The sequence below is a fragment of the Tachyglossus aculeatus genome, chromosome 1 (genome assembly GCF_015852505.1).
Source record: "Tachyglossus aculeatus isolate mTacAcu1 chromosome 1, mTacAcu1.pri, whole genome shotgun sequence".
NCBI classification, from domain to species: Eukaryota; Metazoa; Chordata; class Mammalia; order Monotremata; family Tachyglossidae; genus Tachyglossus; species Tachyglossus aculeatus.
The window spans coordinates 70560808-70585364 of NC_052066.1; the positions used below are offsets into that span (position 1 = coordinate 70560808).

Genomic DNA, 24557 nt, shown 5'->3' on the forward strand with positions numbered 1-24557 from the left:
TCTTCCCTCCCAAACCCTGCCCTCTCCCTGACTTTCCCGTCACTGTAGACGGCACTACCATCCTTCCTGTCTCACAAGCCCGCAACCTTGGTGTCATCCTTGACTCTGCTCTCTCATTCACCCCTCACATCCAATCCATCACCAAAACCTGCCAGTCTCACCTCCGCAACATCGCCAAGATCCGCCCTTTCCACTCCATCCAAACCGCTACCTTGACTTACCTTACCTCATCCTATCCTGACTGGCTTACTGCATCAGCCTCCTCTCTGATCTCCCATCCTCCTGTCTCTCCCCACTTCAGTCTCTACTTCACGCTGCTGCCCGGATCATCTATGTGCATAAACGCTCTGGGCATGTTACTCCCCTCCTCAAAAATCTCCAGTGGCTACCAATCAACCTACGCATCAAGCAAAAACTCCTCACTCTCGGCTTCAAAACTCTCCACTACCACACCCCCTCCTACCTCACCTCCCTTCTCTCCTTCTCCAGCCCAGCCCGCACCCGCCACTCTTCAGCCACTAACATCCTCATTGTACCTCGTTCTCGCCTGTCCCGCAATCGACCCCCGGCCCACATCCTCCCCCTGGCCTGGAATGCCCTCTCTCCACACATCCTCCAAGCTAGCTCTCTTCCTCCCTTCAAAGCCCTACTGAGAGCTCACCTCCTCCAGGATGCCTTCCCAGACTGAGCCCCCTTTTTCCTCTCCTCCTCCCCACCCCCCCACCTTACCACCTTCCCCTCCCCACAGTACCTGTATATATGTTTGTACAGATTTATTACTCTATTTTACTTGTACATATTTACTATTCTATTTATTTTGTTAATGACGTGCATCTAGCTTTATTTCTATTTATTCTGATGACTTGACACCTGTCCACATGTTTTGTTTTGCTGTCTGTCTCCCCCTTCTAGACTGTGAGCCCGTTGTTGGGTAGGGACGGTCTCTATATGTTGCCAACTTGTACTTCCCAAGCGCATAGCACAGTGCTCTGCACACAGTAAGTGCTCAATAAATACGATTGAATGAATGACTACGGGAGGGAGAGTCAAGCATAGGCCTGTCCATTCCATTCCAAGCTTGGGTACTGGCTAGCGAGTGGAAGGCAATCTGCTGCAAGTCAAAATTCAAATGTGCTGGGCAGCAGCAGCACGGGAGAGAGTCGAGGGCAGAGACTCATTTACTGCGCGGAAGGAGGCCATGGTAAACCACTTCTGGATTAAACCAAGAAAACTCTATGGATTCGCTACCAAAACGACAGCAGATGGAAGCACTCTGGGAAAGATGTGTCTATAGTGTCACTATGGGTCGGACACGACTCGACAGCATAAGACAACAACAACATCACTGTGAGGCTTGGATTCCACCACACCTGCACTCCGGAGGCAAAGGTTGAAGAGCAGCGTGACTGAGTACTCCAGTGTGATATCTGATAAGCAATCGGGATCCTTCAGGACATCAACCAACCAGAAAATGAGCCCATCCTGGATCATTACTGACTGCACCGCACGCCTAGAAGAGAACAACTTATAGGTTAATAGTGGGAAAGGCAAGAAAAAAACATTTTCTAAGAGTTTGGGCTAATTTGAACAAGAAACCAGGAAAAGACTTAAGCAGTGGACACCAGTAATTAGATCCATGAAAGGCAAAGGAAGAAGTCACATTACTAGATGTATAACTAATGCTTCTAATATGCTTGAAAATACATTAAAAGTTAAAAAACATCTGAGGAGCAGATGGGCCAACTTTTATTTTATTAGCAAGTATAAAGGATTCTTTTTTGTATTCTCCGTTCATTCATTCAATCGTATGTCATCATCATCACCATCAATCGTATTTATTGAGCGCTTACTGTGTGCAGAGCACACAGTATGTATTGAGCACTTACTGTATGCAGAGCACTGAACTACGCGCTTGGCTTTGCACACAGTAAACGCTCAATTAATAGGACAGAGAATACAATATAACAATAAACAGACATATTCCCTGTTCACAATGAGCTTGCAGTCTAGAACGGAGACAGACGTTAATAGAAATAAATATTCTGCTACTACTCTATCTGCATCTGATGAAACAAAATGAGCTCACAAATAATTAGCAGCATCTTTAAGGAATTTTACAACAAGGTTTTCTGATTCTGCCAAGACACTGCAGATGCCAAATTCATTCATTCATTCAATTGTATTTATTGAGTGCTTACTGTGTGCAGAACACTGTACTAAGTGCTAGGGAAGTACAAGTTGGCAACATATAGAGACAGTCCCCACCCAACAACGGGCTCACAGTCTAGAAGCCAGATGGTGATGATGCCGTTAGATCACCCGGGTTCTTATCAGAATTAGGGTAATAATCTATTATAGAGGAAGCTGAAATAAGGCAAACCAAAGCAAAATACGAAGCATGATTTCAAAAGGTGTATCATATTTGGGTTCTTTTGGGAAACAACTGCAGCGAACAGAGAGAGATCTAGGTGATGGGCAGCAATCCAAAGAACAGTGACTCGGGCTCAATGAAGGTGTCAATCCATCATTCAAATGTATTTGGGCAGAGTACCATATTGAGCTCTTGGGAATGGTACAATATAACAGAGTTGATTGATACGTGTCAGGAAGAAAATAAATCTAGTGAGGAGAGTCACAAACCTAAATTGAAAAGAGCAGCTGAAACTGCAAATGAAAGATCCCTCCTTTTGTGTACAAAATGTGAGATGCAGCGGGTAAAGTAACTCATAGAGGTAGTAATCTCCTTCAGTAAACTCGTCCTCAAATACCAAGACTAAAACGTACACACTCACACACACTCTACTAAGACTGTGTATGCTTATATATATATATATATATATATATATATATATATATATATATATATATATATATATATATATATATACACACATGTACATACACACATATATACGCACATTACAACATTCGTGGTCACTTTAGAATAATAAACTGAAGAAAATATTATTTAAGAAAGCACAAAATTAAAAAAAGAAAGATATCTAGTTTTGGAACAGTATTTATTCAAGGACACCTTTGGAGGGTATTGAACTTGTAGTGACCAATACTTTGCCTCGGATCACCCAAGCCATGTTTCCATTGCCTAACTCGGATGATGAGAATTACATAAATTTAGTTCAGTACCACCTCTATTCAGGTGCCTTTGCTTTCTGGGTTACCTAATGGCCTTGAGTGGTTGTCCACATTATGAACATGTTTTAAGTTGAGATATGAATTCTTACACGGTTTCAAGCCCATTTAAAAGTGTATCAGTAACCCCATCCCAGCAACTACTTGAATTTTCTAGCATTAAGAGTTGATATTCAACACACTCAATTCTAAGAAAGCAGGTTATTACGGAAGGTTATAATCCCAGATCCGCCACTTGTCTGCTATGTAATTTTGGGCAAGTCACTTAACCGGTCTGGGCCTCAGTTTCCCTACCTATAAAATGGGGATTCAATACCTGCTCTCCCCCCGGTGAGAACAATCAATCAATCAATTGTATTTATTGAGCGCTTACTGTGTGCAGAGCACTGTACTAAGCACTTGGGAAAGTACAAGTTGGCAACATATAGAGACAGTCCCTACCCAACAGTGGGCTTACAGTCTAAAAGAACAAGTGAGCCAAATGACGACCAGGGACAACTGTGTCCAATCTGATTATCTTGTCTCTACCACAGTGCTTGGCACATAGTAGACGCTTAACAAATACCACCATTATTATTAGCAAAATGATTAACAGATGGAAAAAGGGCACTAACAGGAAAGACTACAGGATAAACTGTGGGCTGAGCACTGTGCTGGGTACCGAGACCGGAGACGAGATAATCCAAACATTATGGCCCCTGTCCCACGTGGGGCTCTCAGACTAGTGGGATGGGAGTGCAATTACGGCACCCCTATTTTAGAGATTTACAGATGGGGAAACAGAGGCATGGGGAGGTTTAAGTGAGTTGCCCAAGGTCCTCATGTTTGGCAGATGGTGGACGGTGGAGGCGGGACTGGAACCAGGGTCCTCTGACTCTCAACGCTGTGCTTTCCGAATCATTTTCCTTCGAAAACGTTCAGGCCGTGTTTCCCCACTCCTCAAGAAACTCCAGTGGTTGCCCATCCATCTCTGCATCAAACAAAAACTCCTCACCATTGACTTTAAAGCACTTAATCACCTTGCCCCCTCCTACCTCACCTCTCTACTCTCCTAATACAACCCAGCCCGCATGCTTCGTTCTTTTGACGCTAACCTTCTCACTGTACCTCGATCTCATCTATCTCACCACCAACCTCTCACCCACATCCTACCTCTGGCCTGACCCACCTTCACTCTTCACATCAGGCAGATAATTGCTCTCCCTTGGAACTGGACAAGAATCCTCACTGACATTCAGTAAGATCGATCCCCATGTATGCTCTACATGGGGCTTTTAGACTTTTACAGTCTTTTAGACTGTGAGCCCACTGTTGGGTAGGGATTGTCTCTATATGTTGCCAACTTGTACTTCCCAAGCGCTTAGTACAGTGCTCTGCACACAGTAAGCGCTCAATAAATACGATTGATGATGATGATGCTCTAAAGACCCTTCCCCTCCCACGCCCTATACTTTGGCTTTGTGGTACTTCAGGTGTGTGGCCTAATGGAAAGAGCACAGGCCTGGAGTCGAAGGACTTGGGTTCTAATCCTGGCTCTGCCAACTGCTCACTATGTGACCTTGGGCGAGCCACTTAACTTCTCTGGGCCTCAGTTTCCTCAACTGTAAAATGGGGATTAAATACCAGTTCTCCCTCCTACTTAGATGGTGAGCCCCATGCGGGTAGGTACTGTGTCTGACCTAACTAGCTTGTACCTATCCCATTGCTTAGAATTACGTTTGCTTTTAGACTGTGAGCCCACTGTTGGGTAGGGACTGTCTCTACATGTTGCCAACTTGTACTTCCCAAGCGCTTAGTACAGTGCTCTGCACACAGTAAGCGCTCAATAAATATGATTGATTGATTGACACATAAAATAAATAACTAGAAACACCTGAAACCCATTGATCAGCCATTAAATTAAACGGTAATAATAATGATGGTATTTGTTAAGCGCTTACACTGTGCCAAGCACTCTTCTAAGCGCTGGGGTAGATACAAGGTACTCAGTTTGTTCCACAAGGGGCTCACAGTCTCCACCCCCATTTTACCGATGAGGAAACTGAGGCCCAGAGAAGTGAAGTGACTTGCCCGAGGTCACACAGCAGACAAGCGGCGGAGTCGGGACTCTTCCAAGCACTTAGTACAGTGCTTTGCACATATTAAGCACTAGATAAATACGATTGAATGAATGAATATCAGCAGCGTTTGATGAAGAGGTTTATGGAAATTGTTTTTTCCCCAAATCCTGAGCAGTCTAACCAGTTTGAACATTCTCTCCAGCTGCCACTGCCACCCTCCGAACCTTTCATCACCTGAAGCTGAGTTTCTGCAAAGCCCCAAGCACATTCTCCCGAGTGAGCACATCTTGATCTTCATCTTTCAGTCTCTCCTCCAGCATCCTCAGCAGCTTTGGGTTCTGGGAGAGGTAGAGTCGACCTTATGCAACCAAGGATGGAAGATTGGAATTTGTGAAGTCTGCAAAGAGTTTCTTTTTATTGGCAAATCCTCTTGAAAACCCACCTCCTCTAGGAGACATTCCTCCCTTCCCAAGTCCCAACCCTCCAAAAGCCCTCCTTACCACTTATGTTTATGCCCTTTAGAATTCACAAATATTTTGGAAACATATTAATCTCCACTTATTTAACTATTTATCCTTCCACACTTTGGCTTTCCACAGCCAGAGCATTTGGAAAAGTGGAAATGATGATGATGATGGCATTTGTTAAACGTTTACTATGTGCCAAGCACTGTTCTCAGCACTGGGGTAGATACAAGGTGATGGTTTATGCCTGTGAGCCTGTGGAAAAAAAAAGCCCTTTCCAAAATCAAACGGAATCGAAAGGAGAAGGCAGTTTATCCGCTTTAAGTATTAACTTTATAAGCTCCTTCTGATTCCCAGGGCCAAAAACCAGTAAAGACAAAAATCCCCAAAGTTAAGCGGGTCAACTTCCATTGCTTTCAGGAGGCTCACTTTGAATCGGTATGGCACAAGCAGGAAGGTAATCACCTTATGTGCCTGAAAAGTATTTTTAAAGGTGTTGAATTCTACTTGGTAAAATGAGTGGGCTCCAAGACCACAGGCTTCAAAAGGCAAAAACCCAACTGTGCGCAGAGGAGAAAGGAGAAAAAATGGAAAGGCCAGATTTCCTCCACCTATTTAACCCCTCCGGCTTCTGAGAATTTTGAGTAAGTAGTCACATTTCCAAAAGAAACGATCCTATCGATCAGTATAGATTACGTTGCCTCCTTTAGAACAGCAGATCTCTTACCTTCTGCTAATGAGGCAAAAGCATTGAAAAGCCTGGCTGTGTACTGTCGGACGACCTCGCACTTGGAGTGTAGTAATTTCAGAACATTTCTCTGCAAGGAAAACGTCAAAAGAGAAAATACCCAATTTAAAGATTATTTGTAGAAAAATTCCCTGCAAAGAAGTTAATCTCTTTTTACACCTCAGACTCAGATAAAAACTGGATTTTACCTGGGCAACTTCCAGGAAACCTTCCCAAATAATTCACAATACTCTAATTGTGTCAACTCAACAGCCACCCTCAGCACTTTTGCACTTAATTCCTATCTTCAGTATTTACGTACTTATTCATATTTAATTGTATATTGCATCATTCCCCCAAGCCTCTGGTAAAGCGCTTGGCACTCAGAAGGTGCTCAATAAATACCACTGATGGAGTGATAAGCAACTGTAATCTTTCACTTCCTGTTGTGTATTTGAAAGGGGAAAAGGGATGGTATTTAAGTAAATGAACTACATCTGGGGAGTTCAACTAAGAAGACAGTTCCGTGATAAAAGGATGCAAATCATAAACCAAACATGAATCCACAGGTTTTTTTTTTAAAAAAAAAGATCTTAGTTTTTAACTGAGGTGCAAAAACAATTGTTAAATTAAGTTGTCCACTAGATGGTAAATTCTTCGAGGACAGGAATCCCGCCTTCTAATTCTATTGTCCTCCCAAGTAGTTATCCCAGTGCTCTGCTCCCAAAAGGCATCTGATAAATTCTATTGGATGAAGTGGAAATGATGAGGATGATGATGACGGCATTTGTTAAACGCTTACTATGTGCCAAGCACTGTTCTAAGCACTGGAGTAGATAAAAGGTAATCAGGTTGTGCCACATGGGGCTCACAGTCTTATTTCCCATTTTTACAGATGAGGAAATGGGAGGCATAGAGAAGTTAAGTGACTTGCTCAAAGTCACACAGCTGACAAGTGGCGGAGCTGAGATTAGAACCCACGACCAAATGTTGCCAATTTGTACTTCCCAAGCGCTTAGTACAGTGCTCTGCACACAGTAAGCGCTCAATAAATACGATTGATGATGATGACCTCTGACTCTCAAGCCCGGGCTCTTTCCACTGAGCCACGTGGCATTCTCTAACTGTGGGTGGCCCTTGAGACTCCTTCTGGGCTTTCTTTTCTACTCGCTTTACATTCAACTCCTTGGGGAGCTCATCCACACCCACTGTTTCAACAATCGCCTCGATGTGGATGACTCCTCCTTTACCCGGGATGACTCTTCCTTTACCCGGGATGACTCCTCCTTAGCCCTTCCTCTCTCTTTTTCTGCCATCTACCATTTCCTCCTGCCTCCAGAGCGGACGCTCCCCTGTGCATATAGTAAGAGCAATTTAGATAAAAATTATCAGTGACATACGAAGGTGAAAGTAATATTTTAACCCAACCAGAAGTGTGTCGGGGAGGGCAGGGCCAAGATATTTAAAGCTGCTCCAACTCCCTGCTTCTCTTACCCCGACTCCTTCCAGGAGGCCCAGCAGGGAAGGTGTCTGTTGTTATTTTGTACTCTCCCAAGCACTTAGTACAGTGCTCTGCACACAGTAAGCACTCAATAAATACAATTGAATGAAAGTGCTGGTGACTCTGTATATACCTGTATATATGTATATATGGTTGTACATATTTATTACTCTATTTATTTATTTATTTATTTATTTTACTTGTACATTTCTATCCTACTTATTTTATTTTGTTGGTATGTTTGGTTCTGTTCTCTGTCTCCCCCTTTTAGACTGTGAGCCCACTGTTGGGTAGGGACTGTCTCTATGTGATGCCAATTTGTACTTCCCAAGCGCTTAGTACAGTGCTCTGCACATAGTAAGCGCTCAATAAATACGATTGATTGATTGATTGATTGACTCTGTAACAAGGTTTGGAGTGGTGGGGTGGGGGGAGGAGGAGGTTCCATGTCAGAGGGACAGAAATCAGTTCTTTCCAAACTCACATTTTCTGATTCAGAGTTGAATCAATGTCTGCTGTATCCAATTTGACTGGGAAGTAATTCCCTGCCTATCCCTCCTAGCCCAGCCATCCCTGTTCCTACAGGTTCTCTGGACCCATCCCGACAGAGGGGGCTTGGGGAAGGATGGGTCTCTACCTCCCCTTCCTTCTCCTCAGCCTTCACTGCCAACTTCTCTCCCATGTCCCTTGGCTTGGTGACTGCAGGGGTGAGGGGACTTATCCAGGGGTGGCAGTGGTGGTGGGAAAAGCAGTGGTGGTAGCAGCAGGGCCCAGGGTCGGTTGTAGTGTAGCTTCACAGAGGGTCCAGGGAGACTGGTGGGGAAAATGGAAGGGTGAAGTGACAGGGAGCAGGAGGGTGAGTGTGGGGTGCAAAAAACTAGTGGCAGAAGAAGGGGGGGTGGGGGTTGATGGAGGAAGAGATTCAGGGGAGCCACGGTGGTTGTCCGTGGGCCCCGTTGGCATTGCTGGTGGCTGCAGTGCTCTCTCATGCTAGGCCCATAGGAAAGGAAGTAACGAGGCCAGATAAAATTTCACTCCGGGGGACCACCTTCCTCAGAGACAGCTAATCTGCAAAAGTAGGTGGTTCCACGTGGAATACAGGGGATGGATTGGGGAAAGATGAGGGGGCAGGCTAAGGGAGAAGCTCCATGTCGTTATGGGTGGGGCATGTTTCTGCTAATTTCTGTACTGTACTGAACTCTCCCAAGTGCTCAGAACAGTGCACTGCACATAATAAGCGCTCAATAAATACCACTGACTGATGGCCATTGCACGTTGCAGAGCAGTCCTTGGGGGAGAACGCAGGAGAAAAAGTTCTCCTGGTTGAGATCCAGAGGCTGGGATCTCTGAGAAGTGAAGTTTACTCCCCAGAGTTGGGGGAAAGTGATGGATCACATCTCCTCCAGGAGGCCTTCTTTGACTAAACTCTCTTTTCCACTATCTACCCTTCCCTCTGCATCACCAATCCACTCAGTTCTGTATCCCCTAAGTACTTCATGTCAGCCCCTATGTATTTATCCTTGTTCTCTCCCATTCTCTCTATCTCTAATTTATTTTAATGTCCATCCCCTCATATAGACTTGTTGGCAGCAATTGTGCCTACCATCTCTACTGTATTGTACTCTCCCAAGAGCTTAGTACGGGGCTCTGTACACAGTAAATGCTCAATAAGTACTACTCATTGACTGGCAGAAGTTTCATCCTGCAATCTGGAAATCTTAAGCGAAGGATCTGGAGAAAAGGAACCTGAAACCTGGGGCTTCCAAGAGAGGCTGAGAAAATGGAGTAGAAGGACACCAAGAAGCCTGCAGGAAAGTAGAACGGGTCCTGGGGGAAGTGAAGAGTTAACCTTGAGGGGACTGGATTGGAGTCCTTTAATCTTCCTAATTTATTTTTTTTGCGTTTGGATTTGGTACGTGGCTTGGATGGCTCCTGGCTACCTGAAGGACAGGTTTCCTGAGGGTTAGGGAAGAAGATAAGACATCCTCAGCAACCACAAACAAAGGAAATGACAGGTGTGAGGTATGGAGATCCAGGTTGCCTAAAGGGAGCGAGTGATGAAATCAATGGATGATTTACTCCTCTGGCCATGAGATTTACGAACCGACATTCCAATGGAGGGCAGCGGAGTGAATTAGTTATTCCTCACACAGACTGGCGAACAGAACCACTCCACTTTTGAGGACATTACTAGAAGTTGGATGCCTAGGGCCCCCGAAGGCTCCACCAGGGGTTCCCCATTCAGGGGTCCCTCCCAACCACGCCAGTTGGTAGGGGAAGGAGGAAATGCATCAATGCGGCAGCGGCTGCCAGCCCGCAACATTTCAATGCTGCTGAACTAGAGATTAAACCCTCTTTTCCTTTTCTTCAATACCTTCTGCGTCACCTTGACTTGCTTCTTCACCCCCCGTCCCAGCCCCGTCTCCCCAGAGCACTTGTGTCTATATCTGTAATTTATTTATATTAAAGTCTGTCTCCCCCGCTAGGCTGTAAAATGGGTGTGGGCAGGGAATCTGTTTTAGTGTTATATTGTACTCTCCCAAATGCTTAGTGCAGTGCTCTGCACACAGTAAGCGCTCAATAAATACAAATGACTGTCTGACGGACTAGAGCTAAAACATAACACCATCTTACCTCCTTCCCTTCCCCACTGCATCTGTATATATGTATATATGTTTGTACATATTTGTTACTCTATTTATTTATTTATTTATTTTACTTGTACATATCTATTCTATTTATTTTATTTTGTTAGTATGTTTGGTTTTGTTCTCTGTCTCCCCCTTTTAGACTGTGAGCCCACTGTTGGGTAGGGACTGTCTCTATAGGTTGCCAACTTGTACTTCCCAAGCGCTTAGTACAGTGCTCTGCACACAGTAAGCACTCAATAAATACGATTGATGATGATGATAACACAGTGAGAACAACTCCTCTTTTAAGGGGGCCCTAGGGACCACAGTCCTACATACTCCACTCTGGCTGCTCCCATAAGACTTCTGCTTTGGCCAGGGGTATTCTCTGCTCACTGGGATGAATCTGAGGTACCCCACAGCCATCCTGGGACTTTGGCACCTTCCCATTTGCTAAAATGATCTGGAGGGAAAGGGAAAAGGAAACCCAGGATGTGCCAGCAAAATCTGAATCTTCATAAAGCACAAAGTTTTTCAGTCCTTAAAGAGAAATTAAGATTGAAAGACTCCTTAGGAGGGCATGCGTCTAAATCTGAAATCAACGACAACGAGATTATGAATGTGATGAAAGGCAAGGATGCCCCCCATCTTACCTCCTTCCCTTCCCCACAGCACCTGTATATATGTATATATGTTTGTACATATTTATTACTCTATTTATTTATTTATTTATTTTACTTGTACCTATCTATTCTATTTATTTTATTTTGTTAGTATGTTTGGTTTTGTTCTCTGTCTCCCCCTTTTAGACTGTGAGCCCACTGCTGGATAGGGACTGTCTCTATATGTTGCCAATTTGTACTTCCCAAGTGCTTAGTACAGTGCTCTGCACACAGTAAGTGCTCAATAAATACGATGATGATGATGATGATGAAGGATCAGGGAACATGCCTACCAACTCTGTTGCACATTACTTTCCCGAGCGCTTAGTACAGTGCTCTATGGACAGTAAGCACTCAATAAATACTACTGATCGACTGACTGATGGGGGATTTAAGAACACTGCTTAAAGACCTGGTTGTTGCTGTGGCAGTCCAATAAATCATTGCTGATATAAGCCTGCAGGACAGTCTCCCTCTGTTCTCCAGGATGAGATGTGGTCAGGCGCTAAAGGGAGAAAAACAAAGCCATCCATTATAAAGTAATTCTTTTTACAAGGGAAAAAAAAAACCCATAGATCAAAGAGGCAAACATGTTTCAAAGGCCACCTTGGGAAGAAATTTCTCTCCTTTAACATAAGGGGAGGGATGACAGATTAACCTCTCAAGCACTCTGAATTTCACTTCCACCCCCAGATCACTTACATACAGATCCATCTGTTATTTAGGCTCTAGTCTGTACATTCTTTTTGAGTCTACATACTCTGTTGGATTGTACTCTACCGAGAGCTTAGCACAGTGCTTTGCCCACAGTAAGTGCTCAATAAACATCATTGACTGGTGAATTAATTTAAGTTCCATAGTTTGGGACGCTGGTCAGAAATTTTAAACATGGCAGTTTCTGGTGCACCAGGAAGAAATGTTACATGAACAAGATGGGTATAGGCAGCCTGGAAAGCCCTGGAGGGACAGATTCTCCCCCTCGTCCCCCTCTCCATCCCCACCGTCTTACCTCCTTCCCTTTCCCACAGCACCTGTATATACGTATATATGTTTGTACATATTTATTACTCTATTTATTTATTTTACTTGTACATATCTATTCTATTTATTTTATTTTGTTAATATGTTTGGTTTTGTTCTCTGTCTCCCCCTTCTAGACTGTGAGCCCAATCAATCGTATTTATTGAGCGCTTACTGTGTGCAGAGCATTGTACTAAGCGCTTGGGAAGTACAAGTTGGCAACATATAGAGACAGTCCCTACCCAACAGTGGGCTCACAGTCTAGAAGGGGGAGACAGAGAACAAAACCAAACATATTAACAAAATAAAATAAATACAATAGATATGTACAAGTAAAATAAATAAATAAATAGAATAATAAATATGTACAAACATACATACATATATACAGGTGCTGTGGGGAAGGGAAGGAGGTAAGATGGTGGGGATGGAGAGGGGGACGAGGGGGAGAGGAAGGAAGGGGCTCAGTCTGGGAAGGCCTCCTGGAGGAGGTGAGCTCACAGTAGGGCTTTGAAGGGAGGAAGTGAGCTAGCTTGGCGGATGTGGGGAGGGAGGGCATTCCAGGCCAGGGAGAAATACGTGGGCCGGGGGTCGACGGCGGGACAAGTGAGAACGAGGCACGGTGAGGAGATTAGTGGCAGCAGAGGAGCGGAGGGTGCGGGCTGGGCTGGAGAAGGACAGAAGGGAGGTGAGGTAGGAGGGGGCGAGGTGATGGACAGCCTTGAAGCCCAGGGTGAGGAGTTTCTGCCTGATGCGCAGATTGATTGGTAGCCACTGGAGATTTTTGAGGAGGGGAGTAACATGCCCAGAGCGTTTCTGGACAAAGACAATCTGGGCAGCGGCATGAAGTATGGATTGAAGTGGGGAGAGACACGAGGATGGGAGATCAGAGAGGAGGCTGATGCAGTAGTCCAGACGAGACAGGATGAGAGCTTGAACGAGCAGGGGAGCGGTTTGGATGGGGAGGAAAGGTCGGATCTTGGTAATGTTGCGGAGCTGAGACCGGCAGGTTTTGGTGACGGCTTGGATGTGAAGGGTGAATGAGAGAGCGGAGTCGAGGATGACACCAAGGTTGCGGGCTTGTGAGACGGGAAGGATGGTAGTGCCGTCAACAGAGATGGGAAAGTCAAGGAGAGGGCAAGGTTTGGGAGGGAAGACAAGGAGTTCAGTCTTGGACATGTTGAGTTTTAGGTGGTGGGCAGACATCCAGAACCCACTGTTGGGTAAGGACAGTCTCTATATGTTGCCAACTTGTACTTCCCAAGCGCTTAGTACAGTGCTCTGCACACAGTAAGCGCTCAATAAGTATGATTGATTGATTGATTAAGGAAGTTTCCACTCAACTGCCACAGTTCCATCACATTCAGCATAGCTCAGTGGTCTGGACTATAAGTTCGTTGTGGGCAGGGAATGTGTTTTATTGTTATAGTGTACTCATCCAAGTGCTTAGTACAGTGCTCTGCAGACAAGCACTCAATAAATACTACCGAAGGAATGGTCAGTGCAGAGATACAAGGATAAGGTCAATGAGTGGGCTCTGAAGGCAAAATCATTAATAATAATAATAATTATTATTATTATGGTATTTGTTAAGTGCTTACTGTATGCCAAGCACTGTTCTAAGTACTGGATTATATACAAGGAAGTCAGGTTGTCCCACATGGGGCTCACAGTCTTAATCCCCATTTTCAAATGAGGTAACTGAGACCCAGAGAAGTGAAGTGGCTTGCCCAAGGTCACACAGCACATAAGTGGCAGAGCTGGGATTAGAACCCACGCCCCAAGCCCGTGCTCCTTCCACAAAGCCATGCTGAAAGGGTTACTTGGGAAATTGGCTTCAAGATGTTCTCATTCACCTGAGAAAGGTAGGGACTGTATATGTTGCCAATTTGTACTTCCCAAGCGCTTAGTACAGTGCTCTGCACATAGTAAGCGCTCAATAAATACGATTGATGATGATGATGGGGACTAGAAGGTAAACAACGTGAACTAGGAGGTGAACACTGACAGAATCTATTAAAACAGAGTGGCCTAGTGGGTAGAGCACGGGCCTGGGAGTTGGAAACATCTGGGATCTAAAACCGGCTCTACCACTTACCTGCTGTGTGACCTTGGGCAAGAAAGGCACTTCGCTTCTCTGGGCCTCAGTTACTTCATCTGTGAAATGGGGATTAAGATTGTGAGCCCCATGTGGGTCATGGACTGTGTCCAACCTGATTAGACTTGTTTCTACCAAAGGGCTCAGTACAGGGCCTGGAACATAGTAAGTGTTTACCAAAGCTGAGAAGCAGTGTGGTTCAGTGGAAAGAGCACAGGCTTGGGAATCAGAGGTCATGGGTTTGAATTCCGGCTCCGCCACCTGTCAGCTGTGTGACTTTGGGCAAGTAACTTCACTTCTCGGCGCCTCATGTGCTTCAGCTGTAAAATGGGGATTAAGACTGTGAGCCCCAATTGGGACAACCTGATTACCTTGTATCTCCCCCGGCTCCTAGAACAGTGCTTGGCACGTAGTAAGTGCTTGACAAATACCATCATTTTCCAGCGCTTAGAGCAGTGCTTTGCACATAGTAAGCACTTAACAAATGCCATCATTATTAATACCATACAAAAAAAATTGGGGGGGGGGGGGGGGTCAAGGAATCTCAGAACCATGAGGGCAAAGGATGCAGGGAAAGGAAGCATCAGGAGCATCTTGTCTTCCCGTTTCCTCTGCCCGTTTCTACTCTCCTCCCACCCACCTCGTTGTGGTGAATTGTCTTTGTGTAGTATGTATGTTAGGAATAGGGGCAGGAGGGTTGTCACACAGAGGGTAAAAAAGCAGTTTTGTGGGGGAAGGAGCGAGCAGAGTCAAACCTCGAGACTATAGGACTCCATTCCTAAAAAAGGCTGAGATCTCATGCTCTAAGGTAACCTACCCAGCGAAGAGCCTGCAGCAAGAAGGCTTTCAAACGGTCGCTCCCAAAGATCAGATCCTTTTTCAGTTTCTCGTAATCCAGGGAGGGCAGCAACGGTACATCCATTAAATTCCTATCCGGCAAAACAAGTTTAAAGGAAATGTTCATATTTCACCGCTGACTCCATGCCCACATCCTCCCTCTGGCCTGGAACTCCCTCATCTTTCATATATGACAGGCCACCGCTCTCCCTACTTTCAATCCATCAATCAATCAATCAAAAATCACATCTCCTCCAAGAGGCATTTCCTGAGTATGTTACTTCATTTAATAATAATCATAATAATGACATTTATTAAGCGCTTACTAGATGCAAAGCACTGTGCTAAGCGCTGGGGAGGTTACAAGGTGATCAGGTTGTCCCACATGGGGCTCACAGTCTTAATCCCCATTTTACAGATGAGGTAACTGAGGCACAGAGAAGTTAAGTGGCTTGCCCAAAGTCACACAGCTGACAAGCAGCGGTGTCGGGATCTGAACCCATGACCTCTGACTCCAAAGCCCGTGCTCTTTCTACTGGGCCATGCTGCTTCCCATTTCCCCTACTTCCCCTCACCTTTGCACTGCCAATACACTTGGGACTGTACTCAATAAGCACATGATATTCATCCCACCCTCAGCCCCACAGCACCTATGTACATATCTGTAATTTATTTTAATACCTGTCTCCTCCTCTAGACTATAAGCTCCTTGTGGGCAGGGAACATGCCTACCAATTCTGCTGTACTGTACTCTCCCGGGTGCTTAGTACAGTGCTCTGTACATAAGCACTCAATAAATAGCATTGATTGATTGATTTTATCACTGCCATCAAGTCTAATTCACATCAACCCTGTGGACCCCTCTAAGATAATTCCCTAGGAGATCAATAATTTGGAATTTGGGGCAATGATTAGCACTGGCTGCTGATTATTGGACAGACATATCAAGACTCAGGGATGATGATGATAATAATAACAATGATAATAATAATCATAATATTCATTACGTGCTTTGAGCCAAGCACTGTACTATGCACTTGGGTAAATACCATATAAGTAGACCAGACAGAGTCCTGTCCCACAAGGGACTGGCTCACAGTCGAAATTAGAACAGGTATAATAATAATAATGGCATTTGTTAAGTGCTTACTATGTGCAAAGCACTGTTCTAGGCGCTGGGGAGGATACAAGGTGATCAGGTTGTCCCACGTGGGGCTCACAGTCCTCATCCCCATTTTACAGATGAGGTAACTGAGGCGCAGAGAAGTTAAGTGACTTGCCCAAAGTCACACAGCTGACAATTGGTGGAGCTGGGATTTGAACCCATGACCTCTGATTCCCAAGCCCAGGCTCTTTCCATTGAGCCACGCTGCTTCTCGGTATTTTATCTCCATTTTAAAGACGAGGTAACTGAGGTCCAGACAAGACAAGTGACTTGCCCAAGGCTACCCACGGCAGGCATATGGTGGAGCTGGAATTAAATCCACGTCCTCTGACTCTTCAAAATACAATCGTACCTAACATGGGGGCAACCTTACTTTCAAAAATAGCCTCTCAAAATATAGGTTTAAGAGCCCAAGAGTTCTTATACTTAAGTTGCCTGGGGGTGGGAACTTATTCATTGTGTTTATTGAGAGCTTACTGTGTGCAGATCACCGTACTAAGCGCTTTGAAGGTACAATTCAGCAATAAAGACAGACAATCCCTGCTCACAACGGGCTTACAGTCTAGATGCTGAACGGAGTATGACCAATCAGCTCTCTCCCTCCTACCCATCTCCTCTCAATCAATCAATCAATCGTATTTATTGAGCACTTACTGTGTGCAGAGCACTGTACTAAGCGCTTGGGAAGTACAAGTCGGCAACACATAGAGACAGTCCCTACCCAACAGCGGGCTCACACTCTCCTCTCCCATTACACCCCAGCTCATGTTCTTTGTCCCCCTCAAGTAACTTATTCACTGAGGTTCATTCTCACCCTTTCCACCACCGACTTCTTGCTCACGTCCTCCCCACTGCCTTGAGCTCTGTCCCCCTTCGTATCAGTTGGTCCAAAGCTCTCTCCATCTCCGAAGCCCTTCTGAAATCATATCTTCGCCAAGTAGCCTTCCCCGATTCATTTCTCTTCTATCTGGTGCCCACAGCGTGGCTTTAGTGGATAAGGTATGGGCCTGGGAATCAGAAAGCTCTGCCACATGCCTGTTATGTGACCTTGGGAAAGTCACTCCACTTCTCTGGGCCTCAGTTCCCTCATCTGTAAAATGGAGATCAAGACGGGTGAGCCCCATGTGGGACGGGGACTGTGTCCAACCTGATTACCTTGCACCTACCCCAGCACTTAGAACAGTACTTGGCACATAGTAGGCACAGAACAAGCACCATAACTGCCACTTTACCACTTCCGTGCCACCTTACACACCGCATTATTTTAATTCATGTGACTATCCCCTATTTCACTCTTCCTCCTATTTCAATTTCAATCAATCAATCAATCAATCGTATTTATTGAGCGCTTACTGTGTGCAGAGCACTGTACTAAGTGCTTGGGAAGTACAAGTTGGCAACATATAGAGACAGTCCCTACCCAACAGTGGGCTCACAGTCTAAAAGGGGGAGACAGAGAACAAAACCAAACATATTAACAAAATAAAATAAATAGAATAGATATGTACAAGTAAAATAAATAGAGTAATAAATATGTACAAACATATATACATATATACAGGTGCAGTGGGGAAGGGAAGGAGGTAAGATGGGGGGATGGACAGGGGGACGAGGGGAGAGCTTCTAGTGTCTAGTGTCTGTCTCCCCTGAGAAATGATAGGATCCTTGAGTGTGGGGATAGTGTCTACTACTTCTAATTATATTATACTCTACCCAGTGCTTTTTCATTAATTCATTCATTTGTTCATTCAATCGTATTTATTGAGTGCTTACTGTGTGCAGAGCACTGCACTGTGCTTGGAAATCAATCAATCAATCAATCAATCGTATTTATTGAGCGCTTACTATGTGCAGAGCACTGTACTAAGCGCTTGGGAAGTACAAATTGGGAAGTACAATTAGAAAGTATAATACAGCAATAAAGAGGGACAATCCCTGCCCACATCGGGCTCACAGTCTAAAGGGGGAAATCAATCAATCAATCAATCAATCAATCAATCGTATTTATTGAGCACTTACTGTGTGCAGAGCACTGTACTAAGAGCTTGGGAAGTACAAGCTGGCAACATATACATCAATACAAGTAAACAGGCAGCAATATAAACAGAATTATAGATATATACATCTAGACATAAGTGCTGTGGGGTCGGGAGGGGGGAAGAATAAAAGGGAGCAAGTCGGGGTGACACGGAAGGGAGGGGGAACTGAAGCAAAGTGGGGCCTAGTCTGGAAAAGCTTCTTGGGGGTGATGTGCCTTCAGCAGGGCTTCGAAGTGGGGGAGAGTGATTGTCTGGTGGATTTGAGGAGGGAGGATGCTCCAGGCCCGAAGTAGGGCGTGGGCCAGGAGTCGGTGGGGAGACAGGCAAGATCGAGGCACAGTGAGAAGGTTAGCGGCACCAGAGGAGTGGAATGTGTGGGCTGGGTTGTAGAAGTAGAGAAGGGAGGTGAGGTAGGAGAGGGCAAAGTGATGGAGACCTTTAAAGCCAATAGTGAGGAGTTTTTGTTTGATATGGAGGTGGACAGGCAACCATGGGAGATTTTTGAGGAGGAGGGGTAACATGCCCTGAATGTTTCTGCAGAAAGATAATCCGGGCAGTGGAGTGAAGTATGGACTGAAGTGGGGAGAGGCAGGAGGTTGAGAGGTCAGAAAGGAGGATGATGCAGTAATCCAGTCGGGACAGGATGAGTGATTGTACTAACGTTTGGATGGAGAGGAAAGGGCGGACCTTGGCAACACTGTGATGGTGAGACCGACAGGATTGGGTGACGGATTGGATATGTGGGTTGAATGAGGGAGCGGAGTCAAGGACGACACCAAGGTTACGGGCTTGTGAGATGGGAAGGATGGCTGTGCCGTCTACAGTGACGGGAAAGATCTTAGTTACAGTGTTTAAAGTGCTTAGTTACAGAGTGCACAATCAAAATACTCTTGATGGAGTGATTAAGGAAACAAAATAAAGGTGAAGAAAATGAGTCTGTAAAAAGGGTGGAGGACTAGCCCTGAATGGGCCAAAAAAGGTTATTTGCAGGGCGGGGCTATGGATGCAGACAAGTGGATAAAAGTCAACAAAAATCCAAATCTCACTTCAATTCAAAGGTATTTTCATGAGAAAGAGGGAGGGAATGGATATCTGCCTCTCCACTTGAAAATGTCTCCTCCGCTCTTCCAACCTGATTGCTTAGGTCGAGAACTTTTTATTTTAAAATAGATATTGGAGTAAGTCATTTCTTGAGCATTCTGATGAAATATGACTTATCAGTTCCCCTCTCATGGTAGTGGAATGCAAAAAGAATTCCCCAAAGTATAAATGGGTAATAATATGGTACTAGTGGAGAGGAATTTCTTTTCTATTTCTATAAAAAGAGCTCCACACCCTTAAAGATAGGATTGGTCTATTCCAAGTTCATTTCTGCTTGACTGCAGATAATAGTATGAGTCATAAAACATGTGAAACTACTTTAAATCCAGGTGAAAGATCTCAGTAATTCCCCCTGAAGGAAGAAACACTGTCTTCTATTTGCGTCGATTTACCTTATAACAATTGTGATACTCTAAAATGAAGAATGAAGCAATGCTATCCCTGTAGGAGGAAGAAACAATAGACACTGCCCAAATTTATTGTAATGATAATGTTAACCAGAAAATCCTGTGCTTATGTACTTTCTTTTCCCCATAAATAGAGAAGCAGCGTGGCTCAGTGGGAAGAGCCCGGGCTTAGGAGTCAGAGGTGATGGGTTCTAATCCCGGCTCCGCCACTTGTCAGCTGTGTGACTTTGGGCAAGTCACTTCACTTCTCTGTGCCTCAGTTCCCTCATCTGTAAAATGGGGATTAAGACTGAGCCCCACGTGGGACAACCTGATTACCTTGTATCCCTCCCAGCGCTCAGAACAGTGCTTGGCACCTAGTAAGCGCTTAACAAATACCATCGTTATTATTATTTCATAAAATCTTGACATGTAGAAATTCTCCAAACATCATCTTAATCTACCCCCATCACATACCCACCTAGTTCTCCTAAACACAAGGGGGTAGAGAAGCAGCATGTTATAATGGATGGAGCAAGGGACTGGGAGTCATCAGAAGGTCATGGGTTCTAATCCCAGCCTCACCACTTGTCTGCTGTGTGACCTTGGGTAAATCACTTCACTGTGACTCAGTTATCTGTGAGCCCCATATGGGACAGGGATTGAGACTGTGAGTCCATGTCTCTATATGTTGCCAATTTGTACTTCCCAAGCGCTTAGTACAGTGCTCTGCACATAGTAAGCGCTCAATAAATACGATTGATGATGATGATGACGATGTGGGACAGGGACTGTGTCCAATCTGATTTCCTTGTATTCACCCCAATGCTTAGTACAGTGTCAGGCACATAGTAAGCGCTTAACAAATACCATAATTTTTTTCCCATTCCCGACAGTCCCTATTCTCAGGAAAACTGCATGAATAAGTGTGCTTTGTCTGCACTATGGGCATATACACATGCACACAAATGTTCCTTCCAACATCGCAACTAGGTTCTTTCCAGCTAGAATGTCACTGTCAAAAGAACGTTTCCAACTCCTAAATGTTCCATAATTCCTTGTGAGTCTCTTGGACTTCAGGGACCAAGTCTACACTTCTACATGTATTTCTTTCCTTGTGCTTAGTATTAGGCATTGCACATACTAAATGCTAAATTAATATGATTACTACTGCTCCTAATAATAATGGCGTTCTATTTAATAGGAATAATAATAATAATTTTGGTATTTAAGCCCTTACTACGTGCAAAGCACTGTTCTAAGAGCTGGGGAGGATACAAGGTGATCAGGTTGTCCCATGTGGGGCTCACAATCTTAATCCCCATTTTACAGATGAGGGAACTGAGGCACAGAGAAGTTAAGTGACTTGCCCAAAGTCACACAGCTGACAAGCGGCGGAGCCGGGATTTGAACCCATGACCTCTGATCTTTCCACTGAGCCACGATGCTTTTAAAAACCCATGTTATAGAAGAACTGTGTGGGTAGCCAAACAATCCAAGGCTGGAAGGTGGGTACGAAGGAAAGGAGTGAAGACTGTCCTTCCGACTGTAAGCGATTACTGAAAAGAACATTCTCCAATTTCCCTTGGCCATCATCATCAGAGTTCTAACAACCTTTCAACAACCTCTAGATTGTAAACTCCTGGTGGGCAAGGAACGTGTCCACCAACTCGTCACAGTAATCGCTCAATAAATACCACCGACTGACTGATTTTAAAATCCCTCCTGCTGAAGTTTAATTCTAATCCCTCCAGCCTCTCCCCGAAAAGAGATGGAAACCTGTGTCACCATTAGTGTGCCACTATTATTTTAATATTCAAATAAATACTACAAGGAAGGGAGGGGGCAGGGATTATTAACCTTATTTTGGGATGGGGAAATTGGTACCCAGAATTTACATTTAGAATTTAAATAGTGCCTGGTGCAAGAATGGACCTGGAAACAGAATCCAGATATTCTGCCCCTCGAAGGAATGCTTTCGCTAGAAAAATAAAGCAGGGGAGTGTGGGAGAAATGTCAATGGACTCCTGCTCTCACGAAACTAACAAGTAGTTGGCTTTTGAGAAGCAGGGTAGTTTAGTGGAAAGAGCCTGGGCCTAGGAGTTAGAAGGACCTGGGATCTAACCCTGACTCCGCCTCATGTCTGCTGCATGACCTTAGGCAAGGCCCCTTAACTTCTCTGTGCCTCAGTTACTTCATCTGTAAAACGGGGATTAAGACTGTGAGCCCCATGTGGGACGGGGACTGTCCAACCTGACTAACTTTGATCTATCCCAGCATTTAGAACAATACTTGGAACATAATAAGCGCATAACAAGTACCATAATTATTTTATAAAAACTTTTAAGCCAGCAACATGACTGGTGGTCTCACAGTGTCCAATCGTCCATGCAGAATGAGTTGAAGAGTGTCAAAAGCATTCCTCAAAATTATGAAACTATGAAAGCAGAGAGAATGCAGGCTATGTGGAGAGGTGAGGGCTTATCAAATGCTTGGGGCACATTCGAATTTTATACATAGTTCTCACTTACTGAAAACTTCCAGGAAGAGTTCTTGAGAGAGCTACTTACATGGGTGCCAAAGAGGCCCTTAACATGGTGGAAGCCTGGGAAAAAACAATAAGAGAAGAAGAATGTTAATCTTAGTAAAACTGCATTAAAGATTGTTTACAAGTGAATTCCGTCTGACCCTTATTCAAGATCAGATTTCCCAGTTGCCTTCCGTTGCCAGTATCTGATTCAAAGGTTTAGCCAAAGCTGACCTTACGCATTAGAACAACGATCAATTTCATTTTGAATCGATCGGTCGATAAGTCAGTTTTGAATGGATGACATTCTTTACAAATAAAACTCTGAAAAGTCATAACGGAAAATACTACCAAATGGAAATGAACTTCAGAAAAAATTCTCGGGTCCCAACTTCCTGGAGGGGCTCTGTCATCTTTTACTTCTGGAGTTTTAAGGGGAGGAAAAAGGGTTTGTGCCCGGAGGAAACATCCCAACTACACCAGTGGATTTGCATCTGGATGTGAGATGGAAACTGCACACCTGAGGAAAGACGTCCAAGAATGCCTGATCAGAAAGAACAAAGCATGGCAGGAATGGAGAGGACCCGTTTATGATATATGCCCTGCTCCTATCAAAATTTCCAAAATAATTAGCCTTTAGAAGCTTTGTCTCTGAAATTATCTTGCCAAAAAGTATTTTCTCTAGCTCTGGTTGAGTTTTCTCATGGCGACCAAATTATCTCAGTGAACAATTAAAAACTAGTTGGATTCACGGCTAATTCCTCGTGGAGGCTAAACCATTTTAGAATAAAATGTTATATTATTAGTGGCAGCAAGAAAAAAAGTTGATCCTAACCACTGGGTGATCCGAAGAAGCCCCAGCTCTCAGATGAGAACTGGCAAGGATAATGAGGTAACTGAGGAATACAAACTGGCTGGTAAATATTTGGAACAATTAAACATTTGAAAAAAAACAAACAATTGATTCACTTGGAAGTAAGCTCGTAGTGGGTTGGGAACGTGTCTGCCAACTCTGTTGTACTGTACTCTCCCAAGCGCTTAGTACAGTGCTCTGCACACAGAAACCGCTCAATAAATAACACCGATGATGATGATGAAGTAGTTTTCATTGATGTCCTGCTAGCTGTCATTTAGTATCCTAAGTGCAGGCAAGAGCATCAAGCAGGACTTTTGGTTGATTCCCTTTTGGGAAAAAAAGCAAAATAATGTCAGCTAGGGCAAAAAGTCCAAGGTCAAATGTACTTGTAACATGGTCTCATCTTGACTTGATATGACAGCTTCTGCAAAATGAGCCTCCCTTTCCAGTTGACTCTTTCCCCCTTCCCCTCTAAAGGACTGTTAATCAGCTTCTTAACGCCAACAATCCAAGAGCCTTGTTGGTTTCAATCAGCTCAATAAATAACACTGATGATGATGATGAAGTAGCTTTCACTGATGTCCTGCTATCTGTCATTTAGTATCCTAAGTGTAGGCAAGAGCATCAAGCAGGAGTTTCGGTTGATTCCCTTTTGGGAAAAAAAGCAAAATAACGTCAGCTTGGGCAAAAAGTCCGAGGTCAAATGTACTTGTAACATGGTCTCATCTTGACTTGATATGACAGCTTCTGCAAAATGAGCCTCCCTTTCCAGTTGAGTCTTTCCCCCTTCCCCTCTAAAAGACTGTTAATCAGCTTCTTAACGCCAAAATCCAAGAGCCTTGTTGGTTTCAATCAGCGGCCTTGCTAGCTGTAATCCTGCTGATCCGTAGTGCTCGCAGAATGTTCAGCTCCTTCTTTTTCTGAGACCTGCCCTTACTTCCTCTACAAATTTCATCATCGCTTATACTTCTACTTTGGTTTTTAATAACCACCTCAGATTATTTTTCAAAATAGGAAGAACTGCCCGCACCTATTGTTGGTTTAAATACTAAGGGGTTCAGAAAACAAATTTGAAATACCATCTGGAATATTGAATGACTCCACCTGAAATACCGCGGAATGCTCAAGTTTCCCAACGGACAAAAGAGGCATTTTTCAAACCAAGAAATATTTTCAGAAGCGGAATGAGCTCACAGTCATATAACATGATATTTTAAATGCAGAGCTATTGGGCATAAGATTCAGGTAAAAGATCTTGCCCATTAAAATTAATTTGTGCTGGCAGAGGGTAATCCATTTTACCAAAACTGCCTCCCAAACCGAGGTTAAGATTT

The 24557-nt window shown here is 44.3% G+C and overlaps 1 protein-coding gene across 2 annotated transcripts in view; it reads right to left on the reverse strand.

Moving 5' to 3' along the window:
• ARMC9 (armadillo repeat containing 9) overlaps nucleotides 1-24557 on the reverse strand; it is a 260953-nt gene that overhangs the window by 130405 nt on the left and 105991 nt on the right. For both annotated transcript variants that reach the window (XM_038768825.1, XM_038768738.1), the window contains 6 exons: nucleotides 22411-22445; nucleotides 15130-15241; nucleotides 11607-11699; nucleotides 6402-6492; nucleotides 5445-5568; nucleotides 1371-1510 (listed from right to left, as the gene is read on the reverse strand). In XM_038768825.1, coding sequence (XP_038624753.1) covers nucleotides 1371-1510; nucleotides 5445-5568; nucleotides 6402-6492; nucleotides 11607-11699; nucleotides 15130-15241; nucleotides 22411-22445 — 595 coding nt within the window. The remainder of the gene's footprint in view (nucleotides 1-1370; nucleotides 1511-5444; nucleotides 5569-6401; nucleotides 6493-11606; nucleotides 11700-15129; nucleotides 15242-22410; nucleotides 22446-24557) is intronic.